Here is a 15018-nt window from a genome sequence, read left to right as displayed (position 1 = left end):
AACCTCTCCTCCTTAATATTTATAGGCAGTAAATAAACCAACAATAAAATCAGCCAGCTCCCGGCGCAGTGCCGACCTCCACCAAGGCCTGCGGAACACACTTTAATGGCTTCTCGGCTAATGCTACGCGCCTGGAGCGTGTTTATTGACTACCGGGATGTTTTTTCACGTTTTTATTTTCACGCTGCCAAGAGTAAGCGAAAGCCTCATCGGCTAACTTTGGTTTACTTTACAAACATGGCCCGGGTTCATAATCGGCAGGCGGCGGGATCTCCAAGTATTTTCAACTGGCAAAACTTCAGGTTTGTTCATCTGAGCCCGTGTTATCGTTTGTCACTGCATTTGCATCCGTATGTATGAGTCCCGAGACTTGGATTATCTAAATGGACCCAGGTGGCGCTGGGCTGGAACCAATCAAACAGAGCCTCTGTGATAGGAGTCCACACACACACAAATGCAAACACAACCAAAAAAGAAAAATGTGATTTTTCTTTACTTTGCCACACACGAACGTTTTCAATAAAGGCGCTCATCAAATTGTCACAAAGATGTCTCCAAATGCATTGTAGCCGTCGTCTCAAAGAATCTTTTACCTTGACTTTGCAAATCCTACATTTCAAAGCTGCCTTAATTACAATCCCAAAAAAGTCTTGACAGAAAATGTCTTATTTTTGCTATTTCAATCGCCTTTTGTTTATCGCGGCATCTGTATCAAATCATGCCGTCCAGCTGTTATACCACATGGCCGACGAGGAGGAGAGTCCCGTTTTACCCGTGCACACAGATTAAGGGTGGATACGGCAAAAAAAAGCAGTTGCGCTGCTAAATGTTTCATGCGGCATGAATTTAGAATCCGCGCATCCCCCGAGGAAAGAACAGTTGGAGATTGTGTCGGGTTACATTCCTGGAAAGACACCGGACGGAGTTCATGTTACACGAAGGAACGTGGAGGCAATAGCAGCGCGGCTAATCCTCATCTAAACGCAAAGGCACGCTATTAGCGCAAGTCCACTCATGCGTATCACAAAAAGCTGATGATCTTGGAGTGTAATCCATCTTGAACAGCGGCTTTGCTGGTGTCATCAAACCCATTTCAAAGCATCTGCTTTTCTTTTTGCATTTATTCCGGGGCATCAAAATCTATTTAGCCGTGTTTTCAAGCGCCCTAATTCAAATCAATAACAAATAAATCTCTCCAAATCTCCCCGGGGGGGCTATTTGAGTGAGGAGATGGTGAGGAAGCAACGGGAATTACATTAAATTAAGCCAAAACTGCAACACAGAATTAAACCCAAGTTACAAATTACAGCATCCATTACAATGTTTATTGCCGGGAAAGAATCCACCGGAATGGATTCATTGGCTATCTTGATATATAGACGGAATTTGGCACGGATAACGTCAATGTTGACACAAACCATCCCGGAATTGACCGTTGCTGCAGTGCAGTGCTGATGTAATATTTCCGCAACACCTTCAGTCGTGACACAAATACCGATGTCGACGTCAATCAAGAAGACCACCCAAAAAAAATACTACAGAATGTTCTATTCACGTCATGTCGTTTAGTTGTTGGCTCTGTTCTCCACGCGTCGTATTTTTATGTAGCTGCCAAAGCTGTCAGAAAATCACAACGGCAATGCCAATGAGGGAATCCAGACCAATTGGCCCTGCTGGGCAGTCTTTCAAGGCCACACAGATGCATCCCAAATGAGCCTGAATGGGGCTCGTTGGATTTTTGGGGGGTTTTGTCGGACTACTCAAGCAAAGTGTTCATCAAAAATTAGAGGGCGTGTCATAGAGCCAGGTGGTACTCCACGCTGGGCTACATTTGATTTAAGCAAGTCATGAGAGAAAGCAAGAAATATATCAATGCTATTGATTATAATAGAATTATATTGAATTATAGCAAGACAAAGACTGGCCGGAGTTGCAAACTTGTCGAGCTGAAAGTAAAAAGTATCATTAAAAATAACTAACGAAGCTCGTGTGTGTTTCCCCGGCCTCAAAGTTAAATAGCAAACTTGTCTGTACTTTAACGAGATGGTAAACATGTTTTCTCGACGGTTGCCATGGCCAACGGCCTTTACATTAGAAAGTGCAGCTTTCATTTTATCATCAAATGTGCAAAACAACATTTCCGTGCAGATTACCTTGGAAATAGACAACTTCGTTTTTTTCTTGTAGTCGACGCTAAGGTGATCGTTAAATCAGTCGTTGTTGATTAATCGCCTCTAAAGACAAGCTCGCCTCTCCTCACTGTCCTTCATTACGGTCATGCTTATAAAACCGGCGCTACTTCGCAGTTTACGACTGAAATATCCGATTTTTATGACCGCAAAGCCTACAAAATTTGCTTGTCATCCGCTTTGAGTGGAAAACAAGTCGAGGTAAATCTCAATTTCATGCCCACACGCTCAAACAAACATGGAGACACGACACGGCGTTTCACGTGCTTGAACTTTACCGTCCATTCTAGTTTGATTTGACTCCCGCGACCAGGCACTTTGCAAAGGGCAGGCATAACAATATAGTGACATTTCATTTGACTCATTCATTCCCTGTTTGCGGCTGGCTGGCGCACTACTACCGATAGTGATCCCGACCGAGTAGGCTAGCAGAGAAGCGGCTGACAGAGTGGCTGTCCGCTAGACGCGCCGACTGTGCCCAGCGGCGGATTAATGCGGTTACTATCGAATCCACCGAGTTAGGAATCGATCGCTTCATTCGTGGCATGAATGCGTAAAGGGGCGGGGGTCCCGGTGATGCTTTTGTGCGACTGCTTTTACCTTTTGTGCGGCGTTATCTAGCCAAAGGCGGCCCTTTGTGAACTGTATGTTAACCCGTGTTAATTACATCTGCCGGCTTTGGTGATGTGTTTTCGGCGCCGTTGAATCTACTCTAATTTTATTTGGTCGGAGATTTGTGCATGTGGTTTTGACCACATGCTTCTGTCAATGAGCTCCTGATTGAATCGGGAAATGGCAACGTCGGTGTTGAGAAAGGTTATCAGTTAGCGAAATGTAAAACAAAGAATGTTTTTTTTTTTTGCGAACAAACCCCAAAAATCGGGGCATCTTTTGAATCAACACGGAGCCGTCGGTGATGGACTGGCCCATTTCTCGGCGACTATGTTTGCTTTTAGTCTCGGAGTATTTATCTGTTTGTGAGGCCTCATCTTCCTCCTGGGTACAAATTGCAGATGCCATTTTGTCCTACACCCCTGTCACTCAAGAGCGAGCGTTATCATCGTCGCAAAGGGAGAGTCGGTGAATCTTTCCGCCTCCTTCTCCTTGCATCATTCAAGTCGAGCCAACAGCGACCACTCCTCTCATTTAACAGCCACCACTCAGCATCCGTTTTCATCAAGCCAATTAGCCGTACCTGGAGACACAGCCTCCAGTATCTGATGCAAACATCCAGCTGTGTTTGTATTTCATCTGCCGCTTTCTTGTATTTCCTTTGACATGTTTGTATTTGTGAGGAGAGCTGCTTAGTAAATCTCCCTGGGCAATGCCTTTGTGGAAACCTGCTGTTGGATGCTTCCTGATGAAAGCGGGCTCCTTCAAGAAGGTTTAATCAAGGAAATTTAAGGCTTTGAGCCACTTGATCATTTGTTCTAAGTAGAAACAAAAAAATCTTCCGCTGCTGTATCACGGGAATTCCAAATCTATCGTAGGAAGAAATGCGATGCTAGACGAGCCAAAAGCAGGTCTAAGTTGTGGCGTAGGTGCCGTATGGTGATTTTGAGTGTGATGGGTGTCATCGTATTTTATTCATAAATATGACAACAGCGTGAGACTATTCAAGAGTCTTTTGGAATTTTCAAAAACCGAGCGCCAGCATGTGTGTCGGCTTTTTACGTTCTCACAGCGTCTTGCCGGACTACCCTAAGCAGCCCAGAGGCAACGAAACGAAAAATAACTCATCAAAGTTTTGTCACTGTTACCAATATGGATTTGATAAAGTATACGTAAATTTGATAGCACCGCACCAACCAGCATGCTGGAAGGCGGGGTAAACAAACTATCCCGCCGCTGTGCCAAAAACGCTTTGGAATTCCAGGAACATTTTTGAGAAAACAAGATTAACAGTGGTGTTAATGTTAGCAGCTCAGCCGGGGCTTTAGATAATCATATTTGCGCTAAAAGCAACATCCGCGCACCGCATGATGCTGTCAAGTCCTGAGAATGTTCAGCAGAATCCTCGCCATCTTTTAGAGGCTAAATAGTCGCAACTGTTTGCATTAAATATTGATCAGAAAACTGTTTAACGTACTAGTTCATTGGAGTAGCTCTGTCGATACGCGAGCCGCGACATGCTGCTGTGTGGCCTTGCCGCACAATATCAACGGAATAAAATATGAGCGAGGTCGCGATCGCTGTAGACTTCATCAGCGGAGAAGAAATGCATAAAATGCTTCAACAAAGCGCAGTCGTCATATCTAAGCATTTTTTTTTTTTATATCACGGCCACTGATTGGTAAATATTATGGCTTGGTTGTCATGGTTCCTCTAATAACGTGAAATAAGCACCAGTCTCATGATTTACTAGGGAAGCGTCACCATAAACATGTTTTCTCCTTGAGTCATCAATAGCGGAAAATATTGTCCGATGGGTGGTGTAAATTGATGAATCGTTTAAACGTTCCTACATGGCTTGTAGCGATTTTAGCTCCATGGCTGTACCAGCCGGTTAATTATATGAATGATTAACGGACTCAATTAGCAAATCGATAACAACCTGACAATGGTGCTTTTATATTTTATTCTGGGGTAAGAAAATTTGATTTTTATGAACACAAATATTGCTGCGCCACAGGCAACACAATGCCATCTGTTTAGATTTATAATTGAGCTCAGTATATCAGTCACAAACATGACCTGGTGAAATCAAAACATGAGCAGCGTTTTTTTTTTTTTCCTAATTAATTTGAACTATTGAGATTCTTTATTTTAAAAACATTCGGCTCGGCGTACAGTACCCAAACTACGAGAAACTCCAAACCTGGGTTAAAGACACTAATGTAGACAAAGACAGATGGTTTGAAAGAGAAGTGAAGGAGGCCATCTGTGTCCATGCGACGGACGCATCAGTCATCAGAAGAGGTAGTCGGCGGGCGACATTACTTATCAGTCATTTACGGCGACGACCCGACATGTCATTCCGGACACTTGAACACTTATTCACAGCCCACCTCGTGACTCTAATGACTCCGGCTTGACAGCCAGGTGGACAAACGACCCACGCGTGACCTCGGCGACTCTCAAAGGGGTTAAGCGACGCTCTGGAGGTTAAACGCCACGGACCTGCCTACCACTCGCTAAGATGATGATGAAGGAGGAGGCGACATGGAACATCTTGAGTGCGTGAGTCCATTTCAAAGCGGGTCATAGTTTTGATGATACTTTTCAAATAATGGCTTCACAATCACATAAAAGCGTCGTTACCATGGCGACCGTGCAATTGTATCAGAAGCGGTGAAGAGCTACTAGTTAATGAACCGACGACTTCTATATATCCAGTCTAAAATTGCACGCTGGGAAAATCGGCCGTCTTATCAGACAGCCCCCCTCGCAGCATAAAAATGGGCCAATTTAAAAGTACATCTTTATGGGAATCAGTGATAATGCGCTGCATAAATTCCCAGCCACAGTCATAAGGTCAGCGGCTTACAGTTGTGAGAGGATTGCCGATGCGGCGCCGAACGCGTTGGGAATGTCGATCGATGCCGATGGAAGAAAATCATTTCACGGCGTCAGTGAAATCCCTTCAATTACAAAAACTGCCTTTCATCGGCCTACTCATAGAACAAGTCATCTAGTGCGAGTCCATCTTTGCATGTCTCTCCTTTTTTTTTTTTTTTAAATCACATTTAGCGACTCTATTGTCAGCAATCGTGAATTGGCAAGCAACAGGACACAGCCAGAATGTTGTTTTGAGCTAATCACAGGTATCATTGATCTAATTGCTTGTGCTGCCATTCCAGTTACTTTGGCCCAAGCGATTTAGGACCTCCACAAAAAAAAAAAAACAAGACACTGGCTTGGCTAAATGACACCGCGTTGTAATTAGTGCTATTAATTGTGTCTGCCTTGCAACGGAATGCCAAGATGGCTCCTTTGCTGAGGGCTTATTTCAAAGATAAAAAAAAACAAAAAAACAAGGGTGCTATGCCAATGGCTGTAGTTGTTTTCCACTCAAATCTTTGTAGAGTCGGTTGTCTCTGTGGCTTTGTTTGCGGGTTGGCATTTGTCAACGGAAGGCACCCGCAAAGTTGGCCAGTAAAAGCAATTTGGGGGCGTACGGTGGGACGCGGCAAGGAAAAACGAGATTAGCCGCCTCTTTGCGTGATACGGCTAATCAGGCTCGCTGGCATTTCTCACCCGCCGAATCAAAATAGATCGGTCGGGATTGTTTGGCCGTGCTTTTTTTTTTTTTTTTGCGCTTGGCTGTCAAGCGATTGAAATAAAGTGAGGATTTCCGTTTGATTGGAACTTGGAAGGCCGAGCGTGTCGTTTCAAAAACGCACGTGGGAAAGATGATAGCGATGGTCCATTGCTTTCAAAGATCCCGATTTTTTGGCAAGTCCACTCTACATTTATTATTTATTTATCATTTTTATTCATTTATTTTTGTTATTTATCATTTATTTGTCATTTTTTTACTGTCATTTTTTTTTTTTTTTAAAGAAATAACCTGAGGATACTGACTCACGTCCTGCATTCCTATTCCGATGAATAAAGAAGGTGTTGGTGCGCTTGTGTGACGGACAGCGGAGCAAATTGTAAAAATGTACGCCGTTTGGATACTAGAGATGAACCCTTAGGCACGACTACGTTGGTGTTATAAGTTGAGTCGGCCTACGGGATGCTCGCCTGAACTGATCTTATAAACGACAAGGTGGTTGCATGTGATCTGATATGCACGACGAACCAACCGCCTGAAGAATCGAATCGAGCCCCGCCTCCCCCAAGCCCCCGTCGCCGCATGTGAATCTCACAAAGCTCATTTTCACGTCATTCACGTTTCCTCTACCAACACCGAGTCACATTACCGAGAAACAATGCCCACTGGTTAAGGAGCCGCTTCCTGCTCCACAAATGCTCTATTTATGGGCCTCAGACTGTGCCTGGCAGATTTAAAGCAACAGGAAAACACATACACACACTGCAGCTTTTGATTAGAACGCCGCTCATCTTTGGCTTCCAGGCGCATTTCCCCAAAAGCTCGTACGGACGCGTTGGGGATTTCCACACAAATATATTAATTACCATGCAAATGAGTTGGGGAGTCGTCGACTTAAAGCCTTTGCCATACTTCATTTCAAAGCCCCGCAAAGGCAATTAATGGCGCCTTGTTCAGAAGAAAGAGAATTGCCTGCAAATAATTGTCAAAGGAAAAAGCCGCCCCCCCTCCCCCCCCCAACGGTAGCCATCGTGTCAGTGCAACACGCAGCCCATAATAAGATAATAAAAGTTCTTTCATCAGGTGCGAATGGAGCAACACAAAGTCATTTCCGACATGATTTGCGAGCGCTCGCTATTCATTTACATTTTTTATTTTTTTTTTGGGGTACAATCCATGCAGTTGGACTACCTGCGGTGCTCAGCTGCGACGGATGCCGGAGCGAGTGGCAACCTGCTCCTATTGACTCACGCAGAAAAGCACACCACATCAATCAAACTTGCTCACCGCCGTCAAACCATAAGCGGGAAAGCGACGGGAAAAGAAAGGACGCCTCCGTGTTGAAAAATCCCAGCTAACCTGTCGCTATGGTGATTATCTCATATCGGATATGACTTCATATCTGGCATTGCAGGGGCTGAGAGGCAGGTGACAGGCTGTTATTGCATGTTGGCAGCTCAAACTGAGGAAAAAAGGAACTACGATGTCGAGAAAGAAAGAAAAAAAACAAAAATCGGACACACTGAGTCGTTCCTCTTTAATTCCTAAAATAACTTGCTCAATTGATGTGTCCCGTGGCAGTGTGCCAAATGGCGGAGTGGCAAATACACGCAAAGGCACCTGTTATCCATTTGTAAACGACAGCCTCCAAAACCGGCAGGAGGGGTAGGGGGGACAGGTGGGCCGCTCTGTTCCCACGCGCTTGTTTACCTGGGATCAACATTTAGCCCTGCTGCTGGAAGAAATATTGTCCTCTGGCTCTGCCGTCATTAGTCCAATCATGCCGTGCTAAATTTCCAAAGGATGAAAATGATTTGCAAGAATCAGATGGCATCTGGAATAACAACATGGCTTAATTTGGGTCTACTGATGAGTATTTTGGAAGGTGGGTGAACGAAGACAGCTCTTGCCTCGTGATAACAAAATAAAAATATTTTTTTCAGGAGAAATGCAAGAGCCAAGACAGACTGATTGAACTGTGAGACTAATGCTTGCTCCTCTGCATCTGAAAGTTCTCCTGCTCGGGAAAATATCCCAAAAGCTCTCGTAAATTTTCTTAATCCGCCGAAAGTAAATCAGAGACGCGACTGGTGCCACCGTGGCTTTGTTCGCTTAAATCACTCGAGTCGGCCATGTTCAAAGCGCTCCTTGGTGGACTAGCCGAGCAGAAGAAGAAGATGGTGGCGACGCTCGTGTCTGGCCAGATCAAAGCCGAGCGACGGCGGGAAAGGTCAGGTCTGAAGCTTAGCTCCGCCGTGAGAGACGAAGCTCCGCACCGGCTTTGCTATTTGTAGCACAAAAAGTCTGACGATAGACGAGATGGCACTTTTACAAGGCTTCCATTTTTGGACGTTCTCCTCGTGTCTGTGGTCCTCTTCACTCTCAATTTGCTTCATTAACAACATTCATTGCATACCGCCATCGATCTCATTGAGTTTGAGAAGGACATGACATAAGATGAATCACCGACAGGTTAGAATCCTCCACAAGGATTCATAATCCGAATCGTTTGAATCAAGTGTGTTGGAGGAGGGCAACATCAACTAGGAAAAGTTTAACAACCCTGCTAAAAAAAAAAACAAGATGCAGAGTGGAGTGATTAAAACTGGAATTCAACTGGCAGAGAGGCAGCTCAGAGTCAAAAAAAAAAAAAAAAGCTCCAAATCAAACAATCAAGCGGATGCACAGAACAAACTCGGGTAATCGGGCCCCAGTCCAAATCCCCGGAACAAACAGATTGGTTGGAAATGAAAAAGACAAAAAGCTCCGATAGCGACAATCTGGCAAGGGACAAACGAAGTGACAGGTAAACAAGTCACAAGGTTCTATCAAGGCATGATGGGCGTAATAAATAGAAATGGCTGGCAGGCGCCGACTTGATGAAGTTGTTCCGTTTTAACGAGAAGAGTCCACCAGAGCTGCTTTTCTCCAATGAGTCCTCGCGGAGGATTTGAAAGTAGTCAAACGGAGCAATTACACACAGATTTAGCGGATTACAAGGAAAGGCATATACTGCAATTAACCATTTTATTAGTGTGCTTTTATAGTCTGTTTTAAAAGACGCCCAATTTGGAGCTCATTACGGCGCTGAGGCTAAACGGGATAACTTGAGTATGTCCATTAATTAATCGTTCATTTGGTGGGAATGATACCCAAGTTCAACCGCTGTTTATACAAAAAAGGCGTGTGTCAGACGTTAGGTTGGGTTTCCAAATGGGCGGGGTCGGCTTCGAGCGTGCAATCGTAATTTCCATGACAACTTTCAACATGGGATCTCGTCATCCATTTTTGTTAATAATCGCTGATTAATAATATATTTTTATATTTTTTATTATAATATAATATATATATTATATATTACATTATTTATTTGTATTAATTACACACTAAGAATAGACATTATTTAATATTATTTAATTAAATAGTATTTTTTACTATATATTTTGAGGTTATCCTTCTATTTTTTTATATTAATTATAATCAAAATATCAAATGCATGTCTTGAAAACAGTGGACGAGGCTGTCTCAGGTGTGCCTAATGAAACGACCCGTTCCAGCCCGAATGTGCCCCGTGCACTCGGAGTATACATGCGAAAAAATCAAACGTACAGCACGCAATCTGTCAATAAACAAATCGTCAAAGCGGTTCATATTGTGACGTAGCCGGGGCTAATTACGTGACATCATATTGATTATCTTATGTGAGCATTTCACTTTGGACATCATTGGAGGTGCGCACTTTGCGCCCTAACTCTCTCCCTCCCTCTTCCTCGCTCTCCTCTCTCCTCTCCTCTCCTCTCTCACTCGCTCTCTCTCTCTCTCTCTCTCGCTCATCTCATCCGTTCACCGTCTTCCAGCATGCACGCTGTGATCTACTTTCTGCCCGGCTCCCTCGATGCTTAATCACTGGGTTGCATAGGACCTCGCTGTTATTTTGGAGTGGTGCCTTTTTTTGTGTGTGTGAGTGGGGGAGAGAAAAAAAAAAAGAAGAAAAGAAAAAATCAGCAGGCAGCACAGGTGGAAAGGATCTTTTACGACGCTGCGGTATAGATGATTGAACACTTGGAGCATCCACTCAGCGCAATCAGCCGCCGGCGCGTCCCCCTCGTCGGGAATTGAGATTCCGTGCACTTTTTGGGGGTCGACAACTAAAGGACATCATTTTTTTCCCGACCGGCGTGGAGGATGTAATGTTTCTTTTGCGCACCGGTAATCGGACTACCGCGGGAACAAATCAACCTTTTCCCTCCCGCCTTCTTCAGCCAGACATTTCTATTCTTAAGAGGAAATAACACGGAGAAATGAGCTTCACAAGAGCCCCATTTGGATTGTGAGCTGTTTTTTTTTTTTTGGTCCTCAAGTGCCCCCCCCCAAGTCTTTATCCTCTGCGTGCTCTTTCATGGCATCGCTGACCCGCTCAGCCAGACGCAAAGACGCCAGTCGCTGGCCGAGGATGTCATCAACTTTCTGGGCTTTTGTGCTCCTCACCGCGCTCTTGCTTCTCTACTGCGGTAAGTGCTGGTGCGCGCCGGGTTGGGCCCACACCCATGTGCGTAATGACGGACAGGCGCATGATAACCAGGGGCCCCCATACAACACTAATATATATATTCATGTATGGATTGCTCCAAAACACATTTTTTTTTCTCATGACGAGTGTCTTGTGATTTGATTGCTTCTGCAATGTGGACACCGATGCCACATAAGCAGTGTCATGTAATTCAGCTTGTCTATTGGACACACACACACACACACAGACACACACACACACACACACACAACATGTCCTGGGGGGCTATGCTGCTGTGGCAGACTTGCTGAGGTCAGACAGTCATGTGTCAGTCATTGGGCTATCAGCACCAAACAGCGACTTCCAGAGGATGCATCAAAGAGCAAACTCCTGACGAGCAAGTTCATTCAACCTTATTAGGCAAATGTATTCACACGCATACACACTTGGCCACACAGGGCCTGTGTGCCATTCTGAAGCCCACTTCTTCTGCGACTACATGTGAGTCACGCGTGAAGAAAGATCCAGATGGCATGCGGAGCTCCAGCCCACTGCTTGTGGAAAGGGGGGAGTATACCATTAGCCCCTCAGCTAATGATGAATATAATCATCCTGTCTTGAAGCACATTAAGTATTCATTATCTCCGTTGTCCTTTCATTTTCATGAAAGCAAGTTCAATTGGCTACCTGGAGATATGAGAGATTGGGTGCGGAATTCAAAAGCGCTCGGAATTCTTTTTCCAAACATGCTATAGACGCACAACCATAAGTTGGGAGCATGTGGGTAGTTCTCCAGAAGCGTGGTCCAATTGTATGAGTCATTATTTTCGTTCTTTTACAATCAATCGTCGGATTTTACAATATTGTTGCAAAATATTCTTGGGCTCCCATGTGACACTTCTGGACCACACTTCCGGAGAACCACCCATATCTGCGTCTTGGTCGTCATGGAAACCATTCAAACTGTTCCACGGGGTACAGTTGGACTACAATGGCTTGTGACGCTTCAAAAATTGGTTGAGACGGACTTGAATAGTTTGAAGCCATTTCGCATCAAATATGCAAATAGTGAGGGTATTTCATACACTTGAAGCCTAGGGGGCACTGCACCCTCTTCTTCTGCCAGTCTGAAGCAGCCACGTGTGCTTTTCTCCTTGAAAGATAAGCAGAAGATTGAGTTTGCTTTGCAATCACACCGATGCCGGCTCAATCAATGGAGAGGCCCGGTTTCTAAAAGACTGAGGGTCTGATCTGAAGCGGGAGCCTATTTTGTTTTTTGTTTTTCTCCTACGCCGTCTACGGCCGTGTCGATTGATCCCCTGCTTTGGGTCAATCAATGGTGACGCTTGGTTGTTGCAGTCAGCAAGTCTCGGCGTCCGTCCACTCCCCCTGGCCCTTCCCCCTTGTTCTTTCATAACATCTTTAGCTCGTACTATTTGCTGACCTCAAGCAACGGGAAGGGAAACTTTTGTTTATCACTTGCTGAAATGAAACTGATATTCCTGACTCTTTTTTTCTTTAGCTCCCTAGTGTCCGCGTTTCATCTTCTCTTGGCTTGTTCTTCTTACTTTGGCTCCCAATCAATTCAAGTGGATCTTCTGAAGACACTTTTCTTTTTTTTTTCTTCAACTTTCTTCTCAGTGCCTTTATATTTTTTTTCTGACCTTCCTCAATTTCCTCCTCTACAGACTAGCGCCAGTTTTCCCCGTTGCACTCATTTCCTTTTTGAGGCACTTCCAGCGTGGAAGGTCTGAGCTGACGACGGCATGCTATTGACTGAGGTCTCTGCTCGCTCAGCATTTCCCCATCAGCCTTGATTTTTTTTTTTTTTGCAGTTGGTAGATGTGCAAAGTCAGTGGCATTGTTCAAAGCGTTTATGTTTGTAAAAGTTTACGATTGTAAACGGCGGTGTACGGGGTTGGAGGCTTTTTATAATGGCTCATCGGAGGTTTGGATTTTTTTGAATCGCAAGGTAGGCGGATCAAATGCTTTTGTGGGTCATAAAGCTTCCACGCAGCAAGTTGCCCACGCTGCGCTGAGAACAAATTGAATGGTTACGCAAAGAAAATCATTTTCAGTCATCTAAAAAAAGAAACATAATGTTGCCGTTGCGACGGAGGACCAAAGCGGCTAGCGGGAGCTCTTTCATACCAGCTCGCATTCGTACGGTGCCCGTCACCTCGAATCAACATCCGACTTCTAACGTCCCCACTCTGGCCCTCCAGAGACAAAAAAAAAAAAAAAGACTGAGGAACTTGATGTCTTTTGATTGGAAAGAGAAAAACGCGCGAGCCGCTGGAGGAAAATGAGGGCGTTTAAAGGGGGATGATCCGCAGGAAAGAGGATAGAAAAGAGGCCCGGCGAAGAATAAGAAAGGCGAACCCCTGCTGAGAAGGAAGAGGAGGGCATGGTGAGAAGGGAGCAGGGAGCAAAGCCAGAAAGAAGAGAATCAGTCAGCGAGAGACGAGAGCGAAACACTGGCAAGATAAATGGCAGCTGCTCAACAATTTAACTACTCGAGCTGTAAGAGGCTGTTTGAAACTCTAATCACACAAGAATGCTTCACTAGCCGCTGATTACATTCTTAAAAAAAAAATAAAATAAAATCTGCCTCTAGCTCCCTCCTCTGGAACCTCTCGGCTGTACATTTTTTTTTCCCGCGTATCGCTCTTTATTCATGAGCCTGTCGTCTGCTCGGGCTGTGCGAGCTAATCAGTATGCTAATCTTAGCTGTCGGGTTAGCCGCAGTTTAGCATGCTTTAGGATGCGCTTCCTGGCGCTCGGAAACCCGCGGCGACTGCTGATGCATCGAGCTCCTTATAATGCGGTCTTGTGTGCCACGTTGTGACCGCGGGACACGTTAGCACGTTAGCGTACCTAATGAAGTGTCCCGTGAGTGTGCATGCCTCGGTGATCCAGATTTACTAAGATTAGCTCCATAAATGCATGTTGCATACATATCATATTCTACGCCTACTTCCCGTTTGCTTTGCTATTAAAACGCCAAAGTGCTCCGACGTGTCCTGATAGCAGAAGCTACGACCAAGCGTATACATCCACTTCCGATCGCTGGCTTCCAGACAAAACACTAGCTTTTTGTCTGCGATGTCTGAGAAGCTTCCGCCGGGGCTGATTCACCAGTCGGCGAGGGAAAAGGGAAAAAAAAAAAAAAAACGGGACTAGGCTGACCTCACTTGTAGGTGAACACGTGCACATATTTGAATATGTTATCCTATTTCCAGCGTAGCCCGGAGCCTTCTCCTCTGCAGGGAGGGGGGGCTGAGAGAAGAGCCGCTGTCAGGGAGTAGCAGAGCGGCCCCGCCGATGGCCCGGGGAGGTAAATTCATAAAGAAGTCAACTTGTTATGTCTTCTTGCTGCGAGAAAGGGAAACGCCACATTATGGAACCCCGGGAAATTGGGCCAGAGTGCGTATACATATTTGAAGAGCTTTTTAGACGGCGCTGTTGCAAAATTTAAAGAGTGATGAGGCGGAGGGTCGTATTTGTCGTTATCGCATAATGAAGCATTGCGCGTACGGAAGGCCTCGACTTTTGTAAATCAAGTAAGACATATGACTATTTTGCAACTTGGAGTATGAAATATTAAGTAGGCTTGGGATCTCTATCTGCGTGCTGAGATGAAATGGGCCTGAACACGAACGTTCCGACCGGAAGGCTTGCAGTGATCCTCGGGCCCGGTGTCTGGCGAGGCGCCGGCCCATCCGTCATCCCATCAGCTTTAAAATGTGCCGAGGTCAGCACGCTATGAGGCAATTACATTGCACCAGGACACGCTCATTTATGGCTGACGCCAACAGCTTGCGCCGTTCGGGGAACGTCTTCGGCGCTAAGAACCAGTTGAATTCCAAAGCAACTTTTCAATAATGGACGGCGGTTAAAGTTTGATGAGGAGCATCCAATCTGCAGCAATCTTTTTGTGTTGGTTTATTTTTCATTGGGTCAAATCACATGTTTAGTTGAGTTTTAAAACGTGCCCTTCCAAATTCGGTCATGTTCAAAAACCCTTCTCACCTCACACTCGTCTCTAAGACATGCCCGTGCATTCGTTACCAAATTGCCGCCGTCGCTAATAGCATGCA

General features: G+C 45.1%; 2 protein-coding genes across 6 annotated transcripts in view; one reads left to right on the top strand and one right to left on the bottom strand.

Annotated features, from left to right (window-relative positions):
• The window catches only part of LOC147040279 (uncharacterized), a 161577-nt gene that overhangs the window by 24639 nt on the left and 121920 nt on the right, over positions 1 to 15018 (bottom strand). The window contains exon 16 of one of the 5 annotated variants that reach the window (XM_085902283.1): positions 14176 to 14293. The exons of the other annotated variants lie outside the window; for them this stretch is intronic. The gene's annotated coding sequence lies outside the window, so the exon portion shown is untranslated. Of the gene's footprint in view, positions 1 to 14175; positions 14294 to 15018 lie in introns of those variants that run through there. 5 annotated transcript variants of the gene reach the window in all.
• Positions 10808 to 15018, top strand: part of tafa5a (TAFA chemokine like family member 5a) — a 58543-nt gene continuing 54332 nt past the window's right edge. The window contains exon 1 of the mRNA XM_085902286.1: positions 10808 to 10919. Coding sequence (XP_085758412.1) covers positions 10808 to 10919 — 112 coding nt within the window. The remainder of the gene's footprint in view (positions 10920 to 15018) is intronic.

The sequence above is a fragment of the Syngnathus leptorhynchus genome, chromosome 21 (assembly GCF_054491065.1).
Source record: "Syngnathus leptorhynchus isolate UIUO chromosome 21, UIUO_Slep, whole genome shotgun sequence".
Taxonomy (NCBI): Eukaryota; Metazoa; Chordata; class Actinopteri; order Syngnathiformes; family Syngnathidae; genus Syngnathus; species Syngnathus leptorhynchus.
The sequence above is the reverse complement of the archived record's forward strand: the minus strand, read 5'-3'. Positions and strand labels throughout refer to the sequence as shown.